This window comes from Schistocerca gregaria, chromosome 8 (genome assembly GCF_023897955.1).
Source record: "Schistocerca gregaria isolate iqSchGreg1 chromosome 8, iqSchGreg1.2, whole genome shotgun sequence".
Taxonomy (NCBI): Eukaryota; Metazoa; Arthropoda; class Insecta; order Orthoptera; family Acrididae; genus Schistocerca; species Schistocerca gregaria.
In genome coordinates this window covers 123,931,003-123,957,981 of record NC_064927.1, presented here as the reverse complement: position 1 = coordinate 123,957,981, position 26,979 = coordinate 123,931,003, and the positions used below count along the sequence as shown (strand labels likewise).

Here is a 26,979-nt window from a genome sequence, read left to right as displayed (position 1 = left end):
TAGCATAACAAATTAAGACAAAGCAAAGATGATGTTCTTTACAGGAAACGCTCAATTTGGCCACTATCATTCCTCAACAATAACTGTAGTCGAGGAATAATGTTGTGAACAGCACTGTAAAGCATGTCCGGAGTTATGGTGAGGCATTGGCGTCGGATGTTGTCTTTCAGCATCCCTAGAGATGTCGGTCGATCACGATACACTTCAGGTAACTCCAAAGATAATAATCACACGGACTGAGGTCTGGGGACCTGGAGGCCAAGCATGACGAAAGTGGCGGCTGAGCCCACAATCATCACCAAATGACGCTCGCAAGAGATCTTTCACGCGTCTAGCAATATGGGGTGGAGCGCCATCGTGCATAAACATTGTAGTTCCAGCAGGTGTTTTATCAGTCAGGCTGGGGATGATGCGATTCTGTAACGTATCGGCGTACCTCTCACCCGTCATAGTAGCAGTTACAAAGCCAGAATCACGCATTTCCTCGAAGAAAAAACGACCGATAACGGTAGATATGGTAAATCCAACGCATACCGCGACTTTCTCGTCGTGCAATGGAGTTTCCACGACAGTTCTAGGATTTTCGGTAGCCCAAATTCTGCAGTTGTTGGCGTTGACAGACTCTCGGAGCGTGAAATGAGCTTAGTCGGTCCACAACACGTTACTCAACCAATCACCATCTTCCGCCATCTTTTGAAACGCCCACACCGCAAATGCCCTCCACTTCACTAAATCGCCAGGTAACAGTTCATGATGCCGATGGATTTTGTACGGATAGCATCGGAGGGTACGCCTCAGTGCCAACCAAACAGTATTGTATGGAATGCCGGTGTGACGTGCGACTGCACGACTTCCCCGTGCGTAGACCAGCCCGCTACAGTCTCCATTTGTTCCTGAACTGTCTCAGCAGCATTACCTCTTGTGCTCGGTCGGCCACTACGGGGTCTAGACAACCCGTGGCTTCGAACTTCGAAATCATTCTCGCCACAGCTGCATTTGTCAACGGACCTTTACCCGTTCGAATCCCCTTCCTATGGCTATAGGATCGTAACGCTGAACTAGCACATGCCGCATTCTGATAATACAGCTTCACTAAAAGCGCCTTTTCAGGTAACGTCAACATGCTGTGACTGCTGGCGCATCTGATTCTCTCTGTCATTACACTTCCTTTTATAGACTATTGTCATGCGCAGTCTGACGTTTTGCTGTCCAGCGCCATCTGTCGGACATTTTATCAACTTTTTTTGTTCTAATAATACCCCATGTCATTCCAAGCATGTATGTCAATTTTTACCTCTCTATCTACATTATATCCTTGGTTTATTAAGTTTTCAAATTTATACTGACTTTTTGATCACCCAGTAGATACAGATGGGTGGCTTTCATTGATAATAGCTATCATGCAATGCTATCATCTGAGTTATCGTTTGATGAATCTGTATGAAGCGTTTAGAAGTTGTCAACTCAGACGTTCATCGCGAAAATATTTAGTCACTTTAAATAACTAAGTTTTGTTGTGTGACTGGATGCGCCTTTTTTGAGATCGCATATACATTCAGACTTGATTTAATATTTGACTGAAATATTGTTGAATTGAAAGAACTGCAATAAGCCATCCTGCAGTCTGTCTCACGGTAGGCCGTTTTTGGAGCACAGCTGGCCCTCTTAAGCGATTGCTGCATCTTCCAAATTCCCCATATCACGATTTTCCCCATTTCCAGCCACGCCTTTGTAGCCACACCTAGTCTCACTAGCAACGGTTGCTTCCTCTGGACTGGCCGCGGCGTTTTGGCAGCCCTGGGTCTGTCCACCAGGACTCAGCCTCGCAAGCAAATGCACTTTGCCTGCTGCCGACTCCAGACGGCCGAATCCCTCACCTACATATGCATAACGTTACACATTCTTACATTTTAAAAGATAACGTTCGGTTTCAGCATGTGCCTTCGACATTCCAGAAGAAAATGGATTGTCCCATAATTTCAGTGGAGAAGAATGCAAAGCGGTCAGAAAGTGGGCTAAAAGTGTCCATTCAAGCAATATCGTCAAAGCCGAGAGAAATGCTAAAAGCTCCAAGCAAAACTTTGTGAGCTGATGAGTAACCCATGCACAAAGAAAGCTAAGCGAAGAACGGGAGAGTAAATCTAGAACTACAGCTCCATCTGTGAAAAGCTAGTGTTTTGAAGACTCTGTGAGGAAGCCACCACTGAAACTCATGTGTAAAACAGGGGAATGGTGTGATGGATTGTGTGAGGAGTATCGAATGGGAGAAATGACCAGATACATGAAATTCAAAATGTGGATTCACGAAAAGTGTGTGAAGGTGGGTATAAGAGTGGGCAACTGTACTGGAATGCACGCAAATAGAAGTGTAAGAACTAAAATATGGAACATTTCCTTAAAGTTAGAGTAGTGTATACATTCAAGCTCAGGGATATGGGTTACAAGTGTGTTACAATTTATGTAAACAAAAATACAAATTACGAAACGATATGTCCAATTTGTACCTCTTGCAAGGTACTTGGAAATTTAAGCGTAGTGTGTTTATTTTGCACAGAATTTTCACTGTTTGAATCAGACACCACAATAGCATCCTGTTATTGAGAATAATATTGTTTAAATAACGTTATAACTTACTGTGTAGGCAATTCTCCCCCACTAAGTACCAGGTATGATGACTGCTGAAACTTAAGTTTTCCTATTAAATTCGTCGAATGTTCCAAGAACGGCGCTACACTGCCTCAAAGTGAAGGTTGTTTTGCCAGCCAAATTACGACAGAATCTGAATTCGCTGAAATCGCGTAATTGTTCAAGGCTCTGCATCGAACAGCTGCAGAATAACATCACCCAAACTAGTATAATCGCTAGCAAAGAAAAATGGGAAATGGTTTTGAACCTCAAAAACTTTTAATATCATCTGTACTATCCTTCAGTTGAAGGAGATTGAAGTTTCGAATAAAGTTGGCTTACAGCATGACAATCAACAAAGTACAGGGCCAAACATTCCAATATTGTGGTGTTAATGTAAGGAAATCATGTTCTTCATATGGTCACTTGTACATTACATGCTCACGAGCTGGGTCAACTCAAAATTTGTTCATCTGCAATCCGAACAATAAAACTACAAATATAGGTCCTGAAGCGACCTGACAAAATTAAAATATTAATATGTACGTAGCACAAAAAATAAATTTCTTATTAAATTAAGCAATTTGTTGTGTTTAAATAACAATATTTTATCACATTTTTGATAATTTAATTTGCTATTAACTACATACATTGTACGTTTAATACAATATACGTCTGTGTATATCTGATAGAGAGAATGGTCCTCATGCAATCAACTGTACGAGGTAACGCTAGCTATCGCACCTAGTACATTTTTATGTCCCAGGATAGTATTCCGGACAGACACTAAAAATTCGCCTAAGTTCTGCCTGGCAGCTCCCAGAAGCTGAATCACCGGCGTCAGTGACCAGTAAACTGCTACCTAGGAGGAAATGTTGGGCGAGTTGAGGCTGACACAAAAGCTATTGAATTACAGGGGAACGATCGAATGCCCAAGTCTCCAAGTGAAGCTTAATGACATCATGGAAGCTGTGAGACATCGTCATATTAGAAAGCAAAGTGTCTCAAAGATCACTAGGTGCAACGCTACCATACGATTCAGGTGCCAAAGCAGAAAAAAGAGTCTGGATGATGAAGCTGAGGAAGCCTCAAGTTACTAGCAGACCTGACAGCTAGGGAAACCAGGACATTGCCAGCCTAACCTCCGCAGAGCGCACAGGAAGCGCCATTATCCCCCCCCCCCCCCCCACTTCATAACAAATGTGTGGTTTGTGAGTGCGAATTTCTGACTGCTCAGTGCTTAGCCTCACCCCTTGTGTCAGTTGCAGCTATCGAGTGTGAGGGAAAGCTACCCAGGTTGACCCTCGGCACTCCTGTCTTCATTCGTCTATGGAGTCCAGCTCGAAGGAAGCTGCTGCTACCAGCTGCACTGTCAAATTCTGTGGCAACGGTTATGAGACACGGAGGGTGCCATCAGCCTTCAGGCCTGCTGGAGGCTGGAAAGCATGACCAGGCTGTTTGGCCGACTGTGGTAGCCGAGCGGTTCTAGGCGCTACAGTTCAGAACCGCGCGACCGCTACGGTTCGAATCCTTCCTCGGGCATGGATGTGTGTGATGTCCTTAGGTTTAAGTAGTTCCAAGTTCTAGGGGACTGATGACCTTTTAAGTTAAGTCCCATAGTTCTCAGAGTCATTTGAACTAGGATGTTTTTCTGTCACCCACCTTCAAGACCGAGGGCCACAGCTGTTGCTCGTCCTATTTCTAAGGCCGAAAATGATGGTGACGGCTTCTGCCATCCAAACAGGAGCTCAGAGTCGACCCCTAGGAGTCGCTGAGTCATTGAGGTGGACCTAGGGTAGCGAATCTTTCGTGAAAATCTTCGACGTCAACAAAAGCACATTGAAGATCAATATATACAGGCGAAGGCTTCCAGTGCCACTTTATGCTTCACTGCACTGGTGGAGTTGCAAGTCGAGTGCATACCAGCTCTCTTCTGGTGATGAGGACGCCGCTGTCAGTCAACACAGCTGTAGGGCGATTATTCGGGAAACAGTCCTGCACTACCACTTCATAAATGTGTTATTGTCAATTATGTTTTCTTGGCTTCACACCTGACTCTCTCCTGAGCAATGTATGAGTCTGGGACCACGATCCTATCACATATATGTTCTATGACAAAGCAGTGTGGTACAGTTTCCGACAGTTCCACAATACAGTCGTTTGATACGGTTTATAGCAGTAATAGCAGTATATAAACAGATTTACAGATTCTCGAGGAAGTTCGTGTGTATAATTTATTACTACTTATTACTGCTAAATATATATATATATTTTACTGTCCATTGAAATTGCTACATGATGAAGAAATGCAAATGATAAACGGGTATTCATAGATCCTGAGAAATCAGTACCCAGAACAACCACCTCTGGCCTCTATAACAGCCTTGATACGCCTGGGCATTTAGTCAACCAGAGCTTGGATGGCGTGTACAGGTACAGATGACCATGCAGCTTCAACACGATATCACAGTTCATCAAGAGTGGTGACTGGCGTATTGTGACGAGCCAGTTGCTCGGCCACCATTGACCAGACGTTTGTAATTGGTGAGAGATCTGGAGAATGTGCTGGCCAGGGCAGCAGTCGAACATTTTCTGTATCCAGAAAAGCCCGTACAGGACCTGCAACATGGGGTCGTACATTATGCTGCTGAAATGTAGGGTTTCGCAGGGGTCGAATGAAGGGTAGAGCCACTGGTCGTAACACATCTGAAATGTAACGTACACTGTTTAAAGTGCCGTCAATGCGAACAAGAGGTGACCGAGACGTATAACCAATGGATCCCCATATCATCACGCCGGGTGATATCCCAGTATGGCGATGACGAATACACGCTTCTAATGTGCGTTCACAGCGATGTCACCAAACACGGATGCGACCATCATGATGCTGTAAACATAACCTGGATTCATCCGAAAAAAATGACGTGTTGCCATTCGTCAACCCAGGTTCGTCGTTGAGTACACCATAGCAGGAGCTCCTGTCTGCGATGCAACGTCAAGGGTAACGGCAGCCATGGTATCCGAGCTGACAGTCCATGCTGCTGCAAACGTCGTCGAACTGTTCGTGCAGATGGTTGTTGTCTTGCTAAGGTCCCAACTATTGACCCAGGGAGCGAGACGTGGCTGCACGATCCGTTACAGCCATGCGGATAAGATACCTGTCATCTCGAACGCTAGTGATACAAGGCCGTTTAGATCCAGCGTGGCGTTCCGTATTACCGACCTGAACCCACCGATTCCATATTCTACTAACAGTCATTGGATCTTGACCAACGCGAGCAAAATATATGTACTAGTTCTGCAAAGCGCGCTGTTTCCTGAGAATGCTGAAACCACACGATCTCTTACATACGAGATGGTACAACCAATAATAACGACGGTATTTGCTCTTACAAGGACAGTATCTACACTAGGCACCGGAGTCGAGGAGGTAGAATACAAATGCGTAAAATATGGCAGAAGACGGAAAGGATACGAAAATAGTCGGTGTTTTGCAGCATTAATAACTGATAAAGCATACTAAATTATTACCTGACACATTCGATACCACGACGACAGATTGTACTTACGGTCCGTGGAACACGCTGACACACAAATTCTTTTAAAATAGTCCAGTGAGCGATCTATTGTATATTTATGGTGATTTTCACAGCCTTTCCGTCTTCTGACATATTTTGCGCATTTGTATTCTGCCTATAATGTAAGGGTTATTGAGAGAGTCTCCAACGAAACCTCTTAAAATATTTTCTAAAAGAGCGTCAGTAATTTGTGGCAAACTCCAGCTCAAGGGATTTTGAAGTCAACGACAAGGACAGATACATGTCAGAAACGGTGCACAACTAATATTTGTAAGAATTTTATTTACCATCATAAACACTGTGTACAGGGACGTTGGGCGACTTACAGATTTGTCGTTGTCTCTATGCAGTGGCAATTAAAAGCGGCAATCTGGCCACCACTTACTGCATATGCCTACAGGCACGGATCGTAACTCTCTGTAAGCACACTTACCTGTAGGTCTTTGCGCCACGTCGCTAACGTAATATTTTAAGAATCGGTTTTAGCTGCTGTCCCGCATTTCTGCCCCTCTGCGTCGTCAGTAACAATCCAATGTGGGGAATAGTTTACGTAAAGACAAAAGGTTGACAGGTTATTATGGTTTTAATGGTTTCCACTGTTTACTAATTGCTTTGTATTCACCGTTCACAAAATTTGAAAAATATGGAACATATCTCACACATATTGAAATTTCAACAACATCGCACTCACTTTCACCACTTACTTTGCTTTCACCTAAGCAGTGCACTCTACGCCACCAGCCCATCCTCTAAAGTATTCTTGCGAGCTCGCGGCTCCACAGCGGTGGGAAGTATGGAGGATGCTTATATCTGTCCGTAAGGTAGAGTTACTACACGCAACGTTCACATAATAAGGCTCTTGTGAGTAACACATTTATAGTATCGTTCCCCATAAAATGCTATGAGAGTGTGTTACTACAGTCGTAAAACTATCGAAGACTACCAGAGACTATCTCAAGTAATCATAAGCTACGGTAGTCAGCTGAGATTCCAAAACCGTTGCCTTACATACTTACTTGGCGTTACCTCATTTCGATTGCTTCGTTTAGGTTTGCGATTAGTGTCTTACTATGTTCTCCTAGGCACTGAATGATGACATATAATGGGCTGCACAGCCTACGGAGCGTCTTTGTTCGATATAGTTATCCTTCTGAGTGGTGCTTAAAAATAAACAGTATTTACAGCTAAATTGAACTTGGTAGTTTTCCTGTAGTCTTGATCAGTTAAGATCGCAACACCGTTGCCTGTACGTTGGGTGTATTGCATACCTATTGGGCGTTACCTCATTTCGATTGCTTTGTTTAGGTATGCGATTAGTGTCTTACTAGGTTCTCCTAGGCACTGAATGATGACATATAATGGGCTGCACAGCCTACAGAACGTCTTTGTTCGATATAGTTATCCGTTTGAGTGGTGCTTAAAAATAAACAGTATTTACAGCAAAATTGAAATCGCCTATAATTAATTCAAGTTTTAATGGAAAATTACTGATTTTAACGAGAAACAAAGAGATGTTGTTATAAAAATAAAAAAACACTGATTTATAATATATAGCCAGAAAATGCAATTTTCTCGCAGAAAGGTGAAATAAAAAATGCGCAAAATGAAAACAACCACACATCGCTTCGAAACTGAAGCGAGCGGATATAAAGCTTGTTTCTGTTATCCACAATTAACTTCCGCACTTATCAGTAATAACTGGAAACTTAAGTCTTTCATCATGACGAAATACTTTCTATTGAGTACAAAATAACATGAACAGTTCGCAGATTTTTTTTATATTTGTGAATGTAAACTGAATTTGCATAAAAAATAATTGCTTTGATTACTAAGAACACAAAAATTACGAGACCATCTAATTTTTAATACACGATGGGCGGTGGTCGGTTCTTGTTATGTGCAAAACAAGCAGAAAAGAAAGAAAAGTCATCGGCTCCCATTTTTTTCTTCCACACCATCATTTATGTTTCTCTTCTTACGGAACCTAGCAACACTATCGGTAATCCTATCATTTACTACCAAAACTACAGATCCGTAGTTTTGTAGAACGCATCTCTATGTATCAAACATTGTGACAATGAAGACAGGAAGATCCCGGCGATGACAATATCATTAGCGGCATAGTACAAGCTCGGGTTGCGCAAATAGGCCTAGCACTTTAAAAGGAACCATCCCATCATTCGTCTTACATGATTTGGAACAATCAATGGAAGTGTACATTCAGATGGTTAAATGGGGATTTGTCCCCCTGATATACACAATACTAGTCCAGTGCCTCACTGTAAATTTTGCTTTTAAATGGTTGTGAATGATACTCATAAAAAAAGTCAAGCATTTTCAGTTTTGCGAATTTATTTATGTTGATACAGACCATTGTTCAACTTCTGAAGCTTTTCAGTGCCTTGTGTTCCATTTACTGCATTAATCCTAAATTCCTTCTCGTTATTTGTCCCTCGTTATTCCAACGAGGTAGCATTTGATGACTGTACGTCATACTGTACAATCTCTCCTCTTTCCCTGCCCCTTCCATCTCTTTCTGAGAACATCCTGGGATTCAGATATTCGACATTCTGCTGAAATCTAGAAGATTATTCTCTCTCACTCTTTCCCACTCTCTCTCTCTCTCTCTCTCTCTCTCTCTCTCTCTCTCTCTCTCTCTCTGTGTGTGTGTGTGTGTGTGTGTGTGTGTGTGTGTGTGTGTGTTTATGATGAGGTAATTTCTTGTTAAGTTGAAGCCGGACTCTGAACTTCGTAATCATCTTATCTGCAGCGAGCGGATGCGCTAGCGCTGTGTCCCAGATAAGTTCCACTATCGACCAGCCTCTAACAAATGTTGCGCAATGCCTGTTCTGGATTATAGCTACCATACAACTAAATTTATCTTCAGAGAGAAAGTTAGCGAACAAAATTGTGGGTAACGTTTCTAAACAAACACAAGGTAGTGCATTTGCGTAGTGAGACAGCGACGGAAACGTTGGCCTACACAAAGTTATTAAAATTCGCAACTATAATATAAGTAATAGGATATCGAATGCATTGATTATTCTGCTGGGTAAATGGTATCTTCAAACTATATACTTGACACCACACTTGCAACAGGATGTATCTCTCTCTCTGGTACTGCCTGTCGAGGTTACTTTCGGTTTCATCTCCAGATCATATTCATAATGTTACCATAGTATAATTGACATTTACTGATGATTTCCATTCACTGTTGCTTAGGACCCACCGAAATTCACTCCTAATGTGCTTATGCGAGTATCCACCGACCGCTCATCGTACTGATTTAAAATGCATCCTTTTCGACCACTCTTTTTTTAAAAAAATAAGAAAAAAAAACAAGAAAAGGCATGTGCATGATTCCTATCTCTTGACGCACTGGTATGACAATGGGTATCATATGTTCCGTCGTCCACTTCCAGACACATATGAGCTCCCCGCATAAACAGCGATGTACAGTGGCGGTCTCATGTTCGCCAAGACTACAGAGCGAACACCGAATCACATGTAGTCAATCTATTTGTGTCGTAACCTCACAATGTACCTGGGAGTCCCTGACGGGAACCACATAGTTTCTGAGAATACAGACTCGCATTGAGTCGACACCCGAAATAATGTTTTGACAAATATTGATAGTAATGAGACCAGAGTTCGGTTTTGTACTGTGTGAGGTTTTTGCTGTTAAGTTTATTAAATCTGTTGCATGACATATGAACTCAGATTTTCGGATCCTAGCAAGGCGGTCCATTGGTTAGCACACAGGACCCACATTCGGGAGGACGACGGTTCAAATCCCTGTTCGGCCATCCCTTTCAGGTTTTCCGTGATTTCCCTGAATCCCTCTACGCAAATGCCAGGACAGTTATTTTGTAAAGGGCACTGCAGGTTTCTTTCCCTGTCATTTAGTAATCCGTGCTTGTTCTGCGCCTCTAATAACCGCGCTGTTGACAGGACGTTAGACTCTTGTCCTCCTTTCCTTTGAAAATACCGGAAGAATACATGCGAAATAATACACTTCTAATAATAATGTTTTGTCTTTACACTGAACAAGGTAAAAAATAATTATTATACTATTAAATACATTTGATTGCTATTATTATTAAAAGCGTTCAGCTGTAGTGACACAGTTCACGTACTGCTTGAAGATCGTACACTGTGTCCCAGCATTTTACACGTAGCAACAGTAACTCCAACAATTTGTGACGCAATTGGACGTTGGTCTTCCCCAGGAATAATTCCCAAATCGACAGTTAATTAGAACTTCAGAATCATGTTTTTCAATAACGATGCTGAAAGAGAACCTCTCGGTATTCCTTTAATTCGCCGAGGCTCACTAAACTCGCCCAAAGATGCAAACAAGCATGCATGAGCAGCACCTATTAAACGGAGGGAGTCTGTCAGCCGATCAATTCCATTCCACGAGGAAGGAGGTACACGGCTCGTTGTTGTCTGTAGTTAAACCATGCCTAGACGGTCAATACCACGGTTCGACCGCGCCTGCATTGTTACTTAGTGCCAGGAACGGCTCTCAACAAGGTTCAAATGATTCAAATGGCTCTAAGAACTATGGCTTCATCTGAGGTCATCAGTCACCTTGAACTTAGAACTAGTTAAACCTAACTAACGTAAGGACATCACACACATCCATGCCCGAGGCAGGGCCCGATCCTCCGACCGTAGCGGTCGCGCTGTTCCAGACTGAAGTGCCTAGAACCGCTCAGCCACAACGGCCGGCGTTTATACAAGGGAAGTGTCCAGGCGCCTCAGAGGGAACCAAAGTGATGTTGTTCGGACATGGAGGAGATACAGAGAGACAGGAACTGTCGATAACATGCCTCGCTCAGACTACCCAAGGGGTTATATTGCAATGGATGAAGGCTACCTACGTATTGTGGCTCGGCGTAACCCTGACAGCAACACCACCATGTTGAATAACGCTTTTCGTGCAGCAACACGACGTCGTGTTACTACTCAAACTGTGCGCAATAGGCTGCATGATGTGCAGCTTCATTCCCGACGTCCATGGCGAGGTACATCATTGCAACCACGACACCATGCAGCGCCGTACATATGGGCCCAACAACACGCTGAATGGACCGCTCAGGATTGGCATCATGATCCTTCACCGATGAGTGACGCATATGCCTTCAACCAGACAATCGTCGGAGGCAACCCGGTCAGCCTGAACGCCTTAGACGCACTGCACAGCGACTGCAGCAAGGTGGAGGTACCCTGTTGTTTCGAGGTGGCATAATGTGGGGCCGACGTACGCCGCTGGTGCTCATGGAAGTCGCCGTAATGGCTGTACGTTACATGAATGCCATCCTGCGACCGATAGTGTAAGCATATCGGCAGCATATTGGCGAGGCATTCGTCTTCATGGACGACAATTCGCGTCCCCATCGTGCACATCTTGTGAATGACTTTCTTCAGGATAACAACATCGCTCGACTCAAGTTGCCAGCATGTTCGCCAGGCATGAACCCTATCGAACATGCCTGGAATAGATTCAAAAGGGCTGTTTATAGACGACCTGACCCACGAACTACTCTGAGGGATTTACGCAGAATCGCCTTTGGGGAGTGGGACAATCTGATGAACTTGTGGATAGTACGCCACGACGAGTACAGGCATGCGTCAATGCAAGAGGACGTCTTACTGGGTATTAGGGGTACCGGTGTGTACAGTAATCTGTACCGCCACCTCTGAAGGTCTCGCTGTATGGTGGTACAACATGCAATGTGTGCTTTTCATGAGCAGAAAAAAGGCGGAAATGATGTTTAAGTTGATCTCTTTTCCTTATTTCCTGTACAGGTTCAGGAACTCTCGGAACCGAGGTGATGCAATACCTTTTTGGTGTTTCTGTATCCACCCAGTGTTTTCGGAGCTTGAATCTCTTGCCACAAAATTTCTGTATTTGACTCAAATAATAATTTGGTATTCTGTTGTCTCAAGTTGATGACCTACGATATAATAAAATTTTAAAAATTTCTGTAAACATTACTGCACAGCTTAAAGGCATTTAAAAATGGTATCGCAAAAAGCAGCTGTAATTTGTGTTTACTAACGAACAACGTCTTTTCGTTAAGTTGACGTAATATTAATATTGTACTTGATGCCGAGAAACCTTCCTTCAACCTGATGCAATGCTGTCCATTACCTGAACATGGTCTTTTGACAGAAACTACTTGTACTTAAGTAAATGCATAATATCTTTAATATTTACTTTCAAAACAGAAAATATAAAAAAAAGACACAAGCCTATGACCGACAGGCTACTATTACTCATGTCAATATGCAAAGATTTTTGCTACAGGTTGTATATTGTAATAGCAATACGTTTGAAATTACTTATGCTGTGAGAGATACTGGGAGATGTCAAGTTGTATATGAGTGTTGCTATTTGAACAGCAATATAACTGGTGATGACCGAACTACAGAGGATGCAAAACACAGATTCGCAACAGCAAGGAAAGCATTTATGAAACGGTGCAACTTGTTAACATGGAACATAAAATTGAATGCTAGGAAGTCTTCTCTGAAGTTGTCTGTGTGGAGTGTAGCCTTGTACGGAAGTGAAGCATGGACGGTAAGGAGTTCAGATAAGAAGAGAAGAGAAGCTCCTGATATGATATGCTACAGAATAATACTCAAAATTAGATGGGCAAATCGCACAACTAATGAAGTAGTAAATTCAACAGGGAGAAAAATTATGGTACAACTTCACTAAAAATAGGGTTCGATTCACAGGACGCATCCTGCGGCATTAAGAAATGTATGGAAAACAGAGAAGAAGGCAGTAATACATTAGGAAAGTTTAAGTGAATGTTGGTTGCAGTAGTTATTCTGAGATGGAGACACTTGGCACGCGAGATATTATTTTAGAGAGCGGCACAAAAATAGTCTCAAGGCTGAAGGCCACAACAGTTACAGATATTAAAGTTTCCAGAGGCGCTAAAAGAGCTCTGTAGATTACTTAGTACTTATCCGTCAACAAAGAGACCCATGTAACGCATTCAAAGTGGTAAAATAGTTGGAGACAACCCAAAAATGAATGTTATGCTACAAAGCAAGTCAGTATTTTTGCTAAACGCAAAGAACAGACTGATAGAAACTAAATAAATAATCTAAAACAATATCTGACACATAGTCCCTACTCTACATGCGACCCAAAGCGCACCAAACAGTACACGGCATCACTATCGCCAAAATTTCTGTGTGTCACAACTCAATCGGAAGCCAACTGTCTTTAACCTTGAAGTTTGGTATCGCATTTCGGGATCTGAGATGACTCAAGTTGCTATCGGCAGTACCGGATACCGCCTTAATAATCAAACACGGTACCATTATCTTATACAGGAAGTGACGATATTTCGAGGGATGTAGGTCTCAGATAAATAGACCGGCGCAGTCCCAGAAGTCAGACTGACTTCTCTGCTTCTGCCGCAACTGCTGAGAAGAGTAAAGCATTCGAGATGGTGCAACAGTTTTCTGGAAGGAGCTATGAACTGGACGTCGCCAGCATGGAGAACATGGAGGCGTTTCTGAACGCCAGCGGTGAGTCAGTAAAAAGCTTCAACTTTGTCTTTATCCTCTCCTACGAACCGTATACATAGTACCAGTTGGCAGGGACTTTAGGTCATAGCTATAGGCTGCCTATCCGACAATGCGAAGCTTTAAGTTGCTTAAGAATGTAGAAGAAAAAAAGAATGTTGAAGTTTATACAATTACTCTGGAGAACAACATCTCTTATGCATGTTTATAAATACGAATTTGAGTGTGAATAGATAATTTCGTCTTAAAATGATATTTTATCAATCTTCATAGCATATTTTTACGGCCCGAAGCAAGGAATAGATCCAATTGCATTAACTATTGAGTGACATCGATAGTTTTGTTACATGCAATAGTGAGACTAGACAAGCTTACGGGAAGGAAAAACTCAAAGCAGTATAAAGTAAATTCGACCACCACTTCTGAAAGTCTCCCAAAACTAATACTATAAATAATGTTGGTCATATTTACAGTTCCATGCTGTACAGTTTCTCCCACATAACTAACATTTTAACTACCGTACATAATGTCGCAATTGTCTTGCAATGGAATGTTTTACATTTATGGACTACTTCTTCAGAAACTTGATAAAGAAGGTAAGGGTTACAACTTCGATGATTCAGTGTTAACATAATCTTCTCAAGTCACATTAAAGTTTACCTACTCCGGCCCAGTATTCTGCCAAGATAATACTTACCATCCTTTTTAATCTTATAGCTAGATCATATGAAAACGAATATTTTTCCAGTTTCTTCTGCCCCGCCACCATTTGTCCTATGAATTTACGTACTTGGAACTGCCTACTATATTCCCTTGAGCCGCTACCTATTGATTTTCCTCTCGGATTTTTGCGCTGTAGTTTTATTGCAGGCGGGTTTTGTGTGCTGCGTTCATTTACATGCCTGTAAAACTTCAATTTTGTCTTCCCCATTTTTTCTTGCGAGAGTTCCTCGTTTAATGTCACTTTAACTGTCGTATTTCTTATTCCGTCTGGTCTCACGCCTCTCAGGAATTTCATCTTATTCGTTTGCATTTTGTCTTCCTTCTACATAGATCAACATTTACTTGTAGTGTATTTGGTATACCATCCTCCTTAAGTTTTTGCGGTACGTGACCACGGCAAATGTTCTTTAAAGCTATTGCTGTTTCTTACTCATGCACATTAGTTTCTTCACAGTTCTCCCCCATTTCTCTTATGGTAGTCTCAAAACATCTCTAACGTTCCATTCTATTCAGTTAATATTCTCTCAGTCTTACTGCACGCGATCTTATTTGTGGTCTTCTAGATGTGACCAATATCGCTCTTAAATCTCCAAAACTTCCGTAACCATCCATTTTGCTTTCCCATGCGTGTAACTGCCACTGAACTGTCTGTTTATCCTCTTCTCGCATGCCAAAAAAAACATTTAGTCTGCTCCAAGCTTTCCTGTCACTATGCCATGGTCGTGATGGAAAGCAACTATGAAAGAGTCCCTTATTCCTGGACATATTTTTGATACAACCAGTCTGTTCTCTCTCTCTTCCAGATTATACAAAGCTTGGATTTCATTGTTTTATCTCCTTTAGATTTCTCGGAATCTTCCTTCTGTACTCAGCGTCAGATAGTTTTTGTGTACTGAGGTAAGATATTACCACAGCCTTCCCGGCTATATACTTGTGCTCTCGTACTTGATTTCCCTTGTATCAATCCGTGCTGTTCGTGTCACAGAACATTTTCTAGTGTATTCTAGACGTGTCTTTCTAAAATTTCCATTCTATTTGCGTAATGGAACGTAACAAATCTTCATCTGGAACTCATAACGATTATCATCGGATAATAACGTTTACTGAATCACTCGTCAGGTAATGTAGCGAATCAAGTAACAAAACAGGTTTATTCTCTGACATTTCAAATATAAATAATACGATTATAAGGCATAATTTTTTTCCTGGAGAAAGCACGTCTCTCAGCCAAGGCAATCAAAATATAGGGCAATTTATCTCATATATTTTGATACCTTGCATGTATCTATATCGACTACAGGCACGAATCGGCGAAGTTCTCTATTCCCGGGAAGGAAGAATATCTATATACATAACTATGTTTTCGCGAAACCCTTGGTGCGTGAGACCTACTAGTTCTAAACTGAATTGACTGGAATACTCTCTTTGAAATTCTGAAGGTATCAGAGGTAAAATGCAGAGAGCGAAATGCCATTTACAACTTGTACAGAAACCAGAGGGGGATGAAAGGGAAGCAGTGGATGAGAAGGGAGTGAACGGGGTCATGGTCTGTCGCCAATCAGTACACGAGTAAGCAGCAAACGAAACAAAAGAAATTGTAGTAGCAATTAAAGTTCAGCGAGCAGAAATAAAAACTTTGACATTCACCGATGACATTGTAATACCATAAGAGAGAGCAAAGGACATGGAAGAGAAGCTGAATGGAATGAACAGTGTCTTGTAATGAGGATATAAGATGGATAGGAACCAAAGCAAAACAAGGATAAAGGAATGTAGTCGAATTAAATCAGGTGATAGAGTGGGAATTAGATTAGGAAACGAGAGATTTAAAGTAGTAGATAAGTTTTATTATTTGGGCACCTGAATAACTGATTATGGCCGAAGCAGAGAGGATATAGAATGTGGACTGCCAATGGCAAGAAAAGCGTTTCAGAAGAAAAGAAATTTGATAACATCGAATATACATTAAAGTGTTAGGAATTTTTTTATGAAAGTATTTAAACGGGATGTAGCTGTGTATGAAAGTAACACATGAATGATAAACAATTCAGACATGAAGATAACAGAACATTTTGGAATGTGGTGTTTGGGAAGTACGCTGCAGATGAGATGGATAGATCACATAATTAATGATGAGATACTGAATAGTACTGGGGAGAAAAGAATTTTGTTGCAGAACCTGACTAGAAGAAGGGCGCGGTTCATAGTACACATTCTGAGACACCAAGGGACCACCAATTTAGTTTCCAAGGGAAGCGTGGTGAGTAGGGGGAGGGTAAAAATTGTACAGTCAGGTCAAGCGATGAATACTGTCACCAGATTCAGAAGGATGTAAGTTGCGTTAGTTATTCAAAGATGAAGAGGCTTGACAGGATATAATAGGATGGAGAGCTACATCGAGCGAGTCGTTGGACTGATGACCATAGTAACAACAGAGGAGAACCAATGATGAAAAGCATGTTTCTCCACATGGTTGCATAGTAGGAGCGAGAGCATTACGGACGTACTGGACTAATAGCAGTGGAGGCCGCCCGGTTGGCCATGTGGTCTAACGCACGGCTTTCCGGGCGGGAAGGAGCGCCTGGTCTCAGGCACGAATCCGCCAGGCGGATTTGTGTCGAGGTCCGATGAACCGGCCAGTCTTTGAATGGTTTTTAGGCGGTTTTCCGGCGAATGCGGTTTGGTTCCCCTTATTCCGTCTCAGTTACACTATGTCGGCGATTGCTGTGCGAACACGTTCTCCACTTACACGTACACCACCATATACCACGCAAACATAAGGGTTACACTCGTCTGGTGCGAGACGTTCTCTGGGGGTCCACCGGGGGTCGAACCGCACAGAAACCCTGGGTTCGGTGTGGGACGGCGGAGGGGTGAAGTGGACTGCGGTAGTCGTCGTGGGGTTGTGGACCACTAAGGCGGCGGCGGGGTCGTTTCTAGGTCCCCGGTTAACGCACAACACAGTACAATACAACAGAGTGGCATTTTGAATGACTGGGTGGTTTAGTGTTGAAATTGCAAGAGCGTAGATTCCAAGAAGAGTTGGCAGTATATTACTTCCTTCGAAAAATGTTCTGCGTAAGTGCCGTGACGAGAAATTAGATAAAATGTAGCTCATACCGAGGTTTATGGATTCTTGTTCATTCCATGACCCACTCACGAATTGAATGAGGAATGGGGGATGTGATGGCCATAACAGAAGAACCCTCACACCAGAAGGTGAGTTGCGGATTATAGATGTAGATACAACAATTAAGTTATCGGTTCAAATCTTTCAGTTATCCACATCTTCCTGATGATGAGAATTGGAAACGTGAATGATAAATAATCATTTTAAGTAACTCGACGCAGCTGTACTTCGTCTCGAAGAGGGTCTCGGAGACAAACTCCTCTTCTCTCGAGTCTCTGCAGATTTCTCTTTATATGACTCTTTATGTTTGTTTCTGACCTGCAGGAGTCACTGATCCCACGCACCGCCAGATGGCTCTGTCAGCGAAGGACACCTTGACACTGACACTGGAGGGTGACAAGGTGACGGATGTGACCCAGCTGGGCGAGTACAAACACGTGCTGACATACCGCCTGGGGGAGGAGTTCACAGAGGACACAGCTGGCCGCAAGAGGAAGAGCACCGTCACCCAAAGGGGCGCCGACACGCTGGTCAAGGTCGAGAAGTACGAGGATGGAAAGACCGTCACCATAGAGAAGACCTTCAGCGCCGACAAGATGGTCGCGGTGAGTCCCAACACTATACTCCCAGTCTCAGCACTTTCTGTTGTGCACCTCTTATCGCTATGTATGTATATTTGTGTGTGTGTATGTGTGTGTGTCTGTGTGTGTGTGTGTGTGTGTGTGTGTGTGACAGATATAATGTTGCAGTATTGTAACCCATGACAGTGAGTTCGAAATAATTTGAAGGAAGTTTTGTAGCGTCTGCCTCAAACCACACTTGTGCATAATTTCTCCTACAACATGTCATGTGATTTCACATTGGTACTACTGCCTGACACAAGGCATAATTCCCGGTTGATAGGTTTCTCAGAGTGTGGTACAAACAAGGAACTGCTCGTCTGTGAACATCACTTTTAATCAAAATCCTTCAGGAGAGTAATATTGTTGTTTCAAATATACAAAATTCGCTTCACAGAAAAATAGCTAGATGGGAACAATGTGATCCTAAATTGCTGCTTGTAGGCCCTATTTTTTGGATATCATACACTGTTTTTGTGGGATCATGAGATTCTATAGAACAATGTTTTGTCACCCCATTCTCCTTCTATGGACTCATCCGACGCATTATTACGGTTACTAGTGATCCACTCTTAATGTGTCAAATTTACCCATGTTTAAACACAATACCTCTAATCCATTAATTAAGTTATTCGTGATTTTATATAATTTGTATGAGGGTGGTATGATTGGTCTGGTAGAAAAGCAAAAAAGAATGTTATTTTGTAAAGAAAATAACTCGGTTTACTTCTTGACACAGTCTCATTTGACGGTTGTACAACTGGTCCAGCGATCCTCCAGCTTTATCTTCAAATCGGAAAAATAACTTCTTTCAATCTCTGAAAAATACTAGTAAACTAGAACTTTCACTTCCTTATTTGATGAAAATTTCTTCCCAGCAATCCAAAGGTTCAAGGACCACGAAGAATGCCCTTAGAGCTAATTCTGGTGAATAGAACGGATGGGGAACCAGCCCAAAGCTCAGTCCACGCACTTTGGCATCGTTATCACTGATGGGTCGGATGGCGCACTACCACTCTGAAACATCACTTTTTCCCTTGCCTACCTAAATCTTTTTTTCATGCAACGCAAGTGTCAAACGATCTGACAATGAAGCATATTGTTCCTTGGGAACCCCAAAAAACAGTGGCTAGCACCTTACCAGCTGACAGAAGGGTCTTTACCTTCTTCAATGTACTTTCACAGGTATTTGTCCGTTGTTTTGGCTACCGTCTTGAATCTAGTGTGTAATGATGGATCTAGCTTTCATAAACGGTCACGAATCAACGCAAAAAATCTTGCTGATTGCGTTTAAATCTCGCCATACATTGTACTGAAATGTTTTGCTCGATGCGCTTTTGGTCGACTGCGACCAATCTGTCCACCAACCTCGCACACTGCTTCATCGTAGACAATTCTCCGTGCAGGATTTTACGCACTCGCTCAGTTGAGATCCCTACAGTCTCCGGCGTCTTACGAATTATTATTCGGCGGTCCTGCTGCGCCGTTATCACGGATTTTGTCATTTGTTTCCTTTGAGGTAATCTCAACTGGACGGTCGAAGACCGCTTTGTCCATCATGACACCGCTTCAATTCACTAAGCCAAAAGCAAATGGTCTTTTATAATGGTACAGAGTGCGCGTGCTCTTCGTCCACTTCTGTTTTGATTGGTGCGACAGTCCACCCTTCAAATGAAAATGATTAAGAATATCACGAAACACAGTTTTGTCAATTTTCAGTCGCAGTCAACACAGTGACCAATTCGGACGGTTATCGACAATGAACTGTACGCTGTACGTTGTTCAAATTCCTTATACGATCCTTAGAATAATCAAGCTTACCAGTCTTGAAGGCGCCACATAAATGTTCCATCTTTTTGTAGAAATTTATCAGACTTACACCACACCACCATTGTATTTAATTACGTACCTCCACAGCTTCTTGATGTCCGTAATTTTTAATCATTAGTAAATCATTTGGCGTTGCTCTTCGCTTTACACTTTTTGTGTGAGTGTGTGTGTGTGTGTGTGTGCGTGTGTGTTTGTGTTTTATATGTTCGTGTTTGTCATATTCATAAAATCGGATTAAAATAATTCTTACACTTGTTTTATGTTGTACTTGTTACTGTTTTGCCTCACTCTGTCAGATGCCTTTCATTTTATCACAGTTCCTCTCTTATGAGTATAGAGCAGCAGGGTAATGAGTAAACTTCCGTGCGCAACAATAAACTTTCATACTTTCATAGGCACTTCAGTGCGCACAGGTTCGTTTGTATACATTCCATCACATTGTTGTCCTTAGCACTTTTTGCTCTGGTGTACGCATTCCTGTGGTGACTTGCGCAGTTTTTAATCAGACAACCTAACCTCTTATTATAGCTTCTACGTTCTACAAAATCTTAGAATATGTTTCTCGTATGCCATATGTGATTTTTAGTCTGGTCCCCTACATATACACATCATATTTAACTATCACTTCGAAAAATATTTGCGCTTGTTAAGTGCTCTACTAGTGTTGGTAAGAAACAGAATCTACCTTCTATTTCTGTATTTCACGCAAGAATTTAGAATATCCCTAGTTCATGCTCGTAGATCATTGAGGTTCACCCAGAGCACAGAACTGCCACAAATTTTTACAAGCAAGATATTTTCTACAAATAGTAGTATTCGGTATGATTATACGAGCATCCTTCGCCCTACAAGAGGTAAATGAAGGTTAATGTGTTCTGCGATGGAACACTGAAAACAAGAAACATGACCCACACAGCATTCTCTTTTCTAATGGACTAAAAAGAAACCTCGTGAGCTCTGCAGTTTTTGCAGGTCCTTGCAGTGTAATCCAAATACCATTCTGAAATACACTCCTGGAAATTGAAATAAGAACACCGTGAATTCATTGTCCCAGGAAGGGGAAACTTTATTGACACATTCCTGGGGTCAGATACATCACATGATCACACTGACAGAGCCATATGCACATAGACACAGGCAACAGAGCATGCACAATGTCGGCACTAGTACAGTGTATATCCACCTTTCGCAGCAATGCAGGCTGCTATTCTCCCATGGAGACGATCGTAGAGATGCTGGATGTAGTCCTGTGGAACGGCTTGCCATGCCATTTCCACCTGGCGCCTCAGTTGGACCAGCGTTCGTGCTGGACGTGCAGACCGCGTGAGACAACGCTTCGTCCAGTCCCAAACATGCTCAATGGGGGACAGATCCGGAGATTTTGCTGGTCAGGGTAGTTGACTTACACCTTCTAGAGCACGTTGGGTGGCACGGGATACATGCGGACGTGCATTGTCCTGTTGGAACAGCAAGTTCCCTTGCCGGTCTAGGAATGGTAGAACGATGGGTTCGATGACGGTTTGGATGTACCGTGCACTATTCAGTGTCCCCTCGACGATCACCAGAGGTGTACGGCCAGTGTAGGAGATCTCTCCCCACACCATGATGCCGGGTGTTGGCCGTGTGTGCCTCGGTCGTATGCAGTCCTGATTGTGGCGCTCACCTGCACGGCGCCAAACACGCATACGACCATCATTGGCACCAAGGCAGAAGCGACTCTCATCGCTGAAGACGACACGTCTCCATTCGTCCCTCCATTCACGCCTGTCGCGACACCACTGGAGGCGGGCTGCACGATGTTGGGGCGTGAGCGGACGACGGCCTAACGGTGTGCGGGACCGTAGCCCAGCTTCATGGAGACGATTGCGAATGGTCCTCGCAGATACCCCAGGAGCAACAGTGTCCCTAATTTGCTGGGAAGTGGCGGTGCGGTCCCCTACGGCACTGCGTAGGATCCTACGGTCTTGGCGTGCATCCGTGCGTCGCTGCGGTCCGGTCCCAGGTCGACGGGCACGTGCACCTTCTGCCGACCACTGGCGACAACATCGATGTACTGTGGAGACCTCACGCCCCACGTGTTGAGCAATTCGGCGGTACGTCCACCCGGCCTCACGCATGCCCACTATACGCCCTCGCTCAAAGTCCGTCAACTGCACATACGGTTCACGTCCACGCTGTCGCGGCATGCTACCAGTGTGGAGCTCCGTATGCCACGGCAAACTGGCTGACACTGAAAGGCGGCGGTGCACAAATGCTGCGCAGCTAGCGCCATTCGACGGACATACCGCGGTTCCTGGTGTGTCCGCTGTGCCGTGCGTGTGATCATTGCTTGTACAGCCCTCTCGCAGTGTCCGGAGCAAGTATGGTGGGTCTGACACACTGGTGTCAATGTGTTCTTTTTTCCATTTCCAGGAGTGTATTTACTTCAGATGGAAGTATGCAGCAATTAGTCGTGAATAATCTGAATTTATTGCAGACCTATTTCAACTGTAGAACAGCCAGCATCTGGGTGGTCTCATCAAACTTCTGTGACAACATTGGGTGATGTATGCACTGAGTCCAAACCGATCTGCAATAAACTGAGATTATCCACGACCGATCGCTACATTCTACCACTTGCAAATTCAACAGTTACTGCGCAGGGAGACCTAAGGTTTCCAAAATAAATATATTTATTTGAACCTATGAGGAACTACTCTTTAGATTTGCATATCTCTTCATTATTCAGCCTTCCTCCTCATACTATCGTGTCTAAGATACTGTATTTTCTTTTTTTTCTTTCATTCTGTCTTTTTCACATGAATCATTTCTGTGTTTTTATTTTGTGTTAGATATTGTCAACTACTTGTTAATTTCGTTGTGACTGTGTGACAAACTCTTAAGTTGATGAGCAGTTCATTTATAAGTCTTCACATCTACTACGCAGTTAGTCTACCAAATTCCAAAGACCACCTTTTAAGACTCAGTTCTGTTATGTGACTGCACTGAAGAGAACAGTTAAGGAATTTTTCAATAACATTAACATATTTTTTGTCGAACAGCCAATCAGTTAATATTATCACAAAATGATATTATGAATGAGTAAAATAATAACTCTGACACCTTAGTACATTGGTGGACCATGGAAATGTCCTTTCTTATTTGGCCAATATTTATAACGAACTGGTACTATTGCATAATGAGTGCACTTTTACTTATTTCAATCATTGTTATGTTTGCATTATTATCTTTCATATAATTATAACTAGCAATAGTTGAAACTAATAATTCTTTACGAGTTAATGATTTACAACAAATTACTTTTCTCTTTCAGACACTCTCTGTTGGCAGCGTCACTGCGAAAAGGATTTACAAAGCAGTCTGAATTCGCCTTTCATTCCTCTAAAATTTAGTAATTTATTTCCTCTGTATATTTGCAATAAATTTTTTTATCAGAATATAACTTCAGTATGAAATTTTGTTTGATTGAAATTGCTCTACCCGCACCCACTCATTTGTTATATTTTAGTGTCTGTTTCGTCTTGAATGTGTCAGTATGCGTTTTCATCAGACACTCACTGTATGAATAAAGATTTTCATATCAGCGGAGATGAAAAATTTGCAGTCACAGAAAAGACGTGGTTAAAAAGGAATCGAGAAAGTTTCATGGCAGTAAAGGGAAAGCATTCAGTAATCTCAAAACATTTAATGTCCGTTATGAGTAATTGTACAGAATAATATAGAGAACTCAGGGGAAGGTAGTTCTAATTGATTACTTATCGCAGTTTCGAAGCTTCTCCTCAGTCAATGACTGCTCCTTTAGCCAGTGCCTCGATCCTCGATTTTAGACATATGCGCTTCGCACTTACAATCTGGAGCATCCGTCAGAAACAGCTTTGTTAATGGCCTCTTAAGCAAATATTTTATCATATCTTGTACATATTTTCCTCTTATACTGCGAGATTTGCTGTCGCATTGCTTAAAGAACTTTCGTGGAGTTTATACAGTATCCACACTGCATGGGTGACAAATACGGAACTTGGAAAACAACACATGCGTACGAGCTGTCCAATCGTCGCCCTCTGTTAACCTCTGCACCGTGGACTCGCCAGGCGCCGGAGGGCTGACCTCTGATCCTGATGCACAGTTATTTAGGATAAATAACATAGTGTCTTATAGAGTGGATATTCACCAGTGGAAATCAGAATAACTAATAATTCGAGGAAAAATGTTTTTAAGGACAGTTTACAAGATATGACCTTCGATGAAATGTAGAACGAACCAAATGATAACATAAAATTTAATCTATTGCATGATAAATTAATATCATTATCTGAAAATACCTTTCCACATCAGCTAATCAAAAAAGACATTAAAAAACAACGTAAAAAAACATGAATCAATAGGGGGCTTAAAGTATCTTGTGAAAGGAAGAGGGAAATATATTTATTGGCAAGAACAAGCAGAGATCCTGCTGCACACTAAAAAAACTGCTCAAATTTACCAGAAAAATTATAAAAAAATCAAGGAACGTGCAGATAAGGTCAAAAATCAGTCATTCAGACGACGAATGTAGCGTCCTAACCACACATAAAAAATAATAACAGAAGTATTTAACTGAATGGGAGAGCTACAAATGATCAGACACAGATGGCATATATACATATTTAATATTAATTCCTTAAATGTAGTAGAAAGTCTAGGGACAAACAGTTCAAGAGAAAAGGTATATCTCACAAAATTCAGTCATATGGATCTAATACCAGCTTCACCTTCTGTCGTTAAGAAAATTATACATCCTCTCAGGAATAAAAGCTCATCTGGTTCTGTTGGTGTTTCCTGTTAAAATTTAAAGATTTGTTCTCACATAATAAACTCAGTCTTACCTGAAGCATGTAATGCAACACAAACTCAAGACATTTTTCCACATAAACTGAAATATACGATTGTTAAACGCCTCCTTAAGAAAGCTGATATGGGAGCTGTCAGTAACTGCCGACTTACTTCACTATCGATATTTTCCAAAATTTTTGAGAAGATGATGTATTTTAGAATAGTATCTCACCTTAGTAACAATAATGTCCTCAGAAAGCCACAGTTTGCGTTTCAGAAGACTAGCTCTACTGAAAATGTAATCTAAATGTTCAATCACCAAATTTTACAAGCATTAAAGAATATAATAGCGCCGACTGGTATTTTCTGTGACCTATCTAAGGCATTGGACTGTGTGGATCATAGCATTCTCCCAGACAGCTTGAAGTTTTATGGGTTAGATGGACAACGAACCAGTGGATAATGTGATATCTGCAGAAAGTTATATTGGTAATTTAACCAATATAGTCTGGGATCGTAATTCTGATCGGGGAGAAATCGCGTATGGCGTTTTCCAAATCCCAGTCTCAGGTCCACTAGTGTTACTTATATATGTACTATCTTCCGTCTAATATACAACAAGCAGAAGTCATTCTTTTCGCAGATGACGCCAGTATTATAATCGAAGCACACATAGAGAAACAGAGAAGATAGTGAACAATGTTCTTAAAACTATTATTGACTGGTTTTCTGAGAAAAAATGGTCCAACCACAATTTTAAAATGACACAACATATTTAGTTCTGCACATCTGGAGGTACTACAACAGTAATACGTATAACACATGGTAAGGGAACAATAAATAGGATGAAACTCCATAAGTCTTAGGTGTCCATATTCATGAGAATTTAAACTGGAAAAGCACATTTTGGAACTCCCAAAACAACTTATTTCAGGTACATTTTCAATTCTTCAAGAGAGACAACGTACTAGGCTGACATATTTTTGCATGTTTACATGAAGTAACTTCATATGGAATAATGTTCTGGGGATAACTCATTTTTATGAAATAAAGTGTTCATTGCTCAATAATGCGCTCTGTGGATAATATGTGTTGCTCATCCACGGTAATCTTTCCGACATGTGTTTAAATTGTTGTGAATTCTCACAACGAAATCACAGTACATTTATACACTCAAGATGTTTGCTGTGAATAATCCACTACATTTCAAAAGGAACAATAATGGACAGAATTACAATACCAGAAGGAAAAATGATATTCGTTATTCACATTGAGACTGTGTTTAACACAGAGAGGGGCGCATAGTGCTACAACAAAAAGTTTTGATCACTTAGCCAGCGATATAAAATGCTTGAGGGAGAGAAACGTTAAATTTGGAAACAAACTGAAAAAGTTTCTCCTTGATAATCCTTCTATTCAACAATAGAACTTCCATTGTAGTAATATGTAAATTGTGGTGGATAGGAACTACTAAGCCACGTCTGCATATTTAAAAGAAAATTTGGAAGGTTCGAAGTGTTTAGAAGGTATCCATATTTAAAAATTAATTTTCGATATGAATGTAAATGACTCGTTCCACATCATTACGATTAATCGTGCAAAACTGACTAACAAATCAACAACCGACATGGAAAATTTTTGAAAGCATTAAATGTGTAATGGATTTCTTACTCAGATGATATCCAATGATTAGGCCATATTCGAAGTTACACAACCCTCTTGACTAACACAGTTTGCTGTAACTATTTCTCTACAGACAACAAAATACTCCTCACCTCCTTTTACACCGGCGGATCTGCTTCTCTTAACATGTAGCAGTCAGTTCCACATCACATACAGATGTCCATCACATACAGATGCCATGATACTTTTGATCACACAGTGTATTTCAACATTCCTGGTGAAAATCTTCATTATGGGTATGCCGTGAATGAGCGGACGTTGTGACCGAGAGCTTCTAGGCGCTTCAATGTGGAACCGCGCGACCGCTACGGTCGCAGGCTCGAATCCTGCCTAGGGCATGGATGTGTGTGATGTCCTTAGCTTAGTTAGGTTTAAGTAGTTCTAAGTTATGGGGGATTGATAACCTCAGATGTTAAGTCCCATA

The 26,979-nt window shown here is 41.9% G+C and overlaps 1 protein-coding gene across 2 annotated transcripts in view; it reads left to right on the top strand.

The window, feature by feature from the left end:
- The window catches only part of LOC126284732 (fatty acid-binding protein, muscle-like), a 57,539-nt gene extending 34,024 nt beyond the window's left edge, over positions 1–23,515 (top strand). The window contains exons 1-3 of one of the 2 annotated variants that reach the window (XM_049983869.1): positions 13,654–13,760; positions 17,935–18,215; positions 23,374–23,515. In XM_049983869.1, coding sequence (XP_049839826.1) covers positions 13,679–13,760; positions 17,935–18,215; positions 23,374–23,424 — 414 coding nt within the window. In that variant the 5' untranslated portion in view covers positions 13,654–13,678 and the 3' untranslated portion in view covers positions 23,425–23,515. Of the gene's footprint in view, positions 1–13,653; positions 13,761–17,934; positions 18,216–23,373 lie in introns of those variants that run through there. The other variant, XM_049983870.1, reaches the window with a different exon arrangement.
- Positions 23,516–26,979: the final 3,464 nt, after the last annotated feature.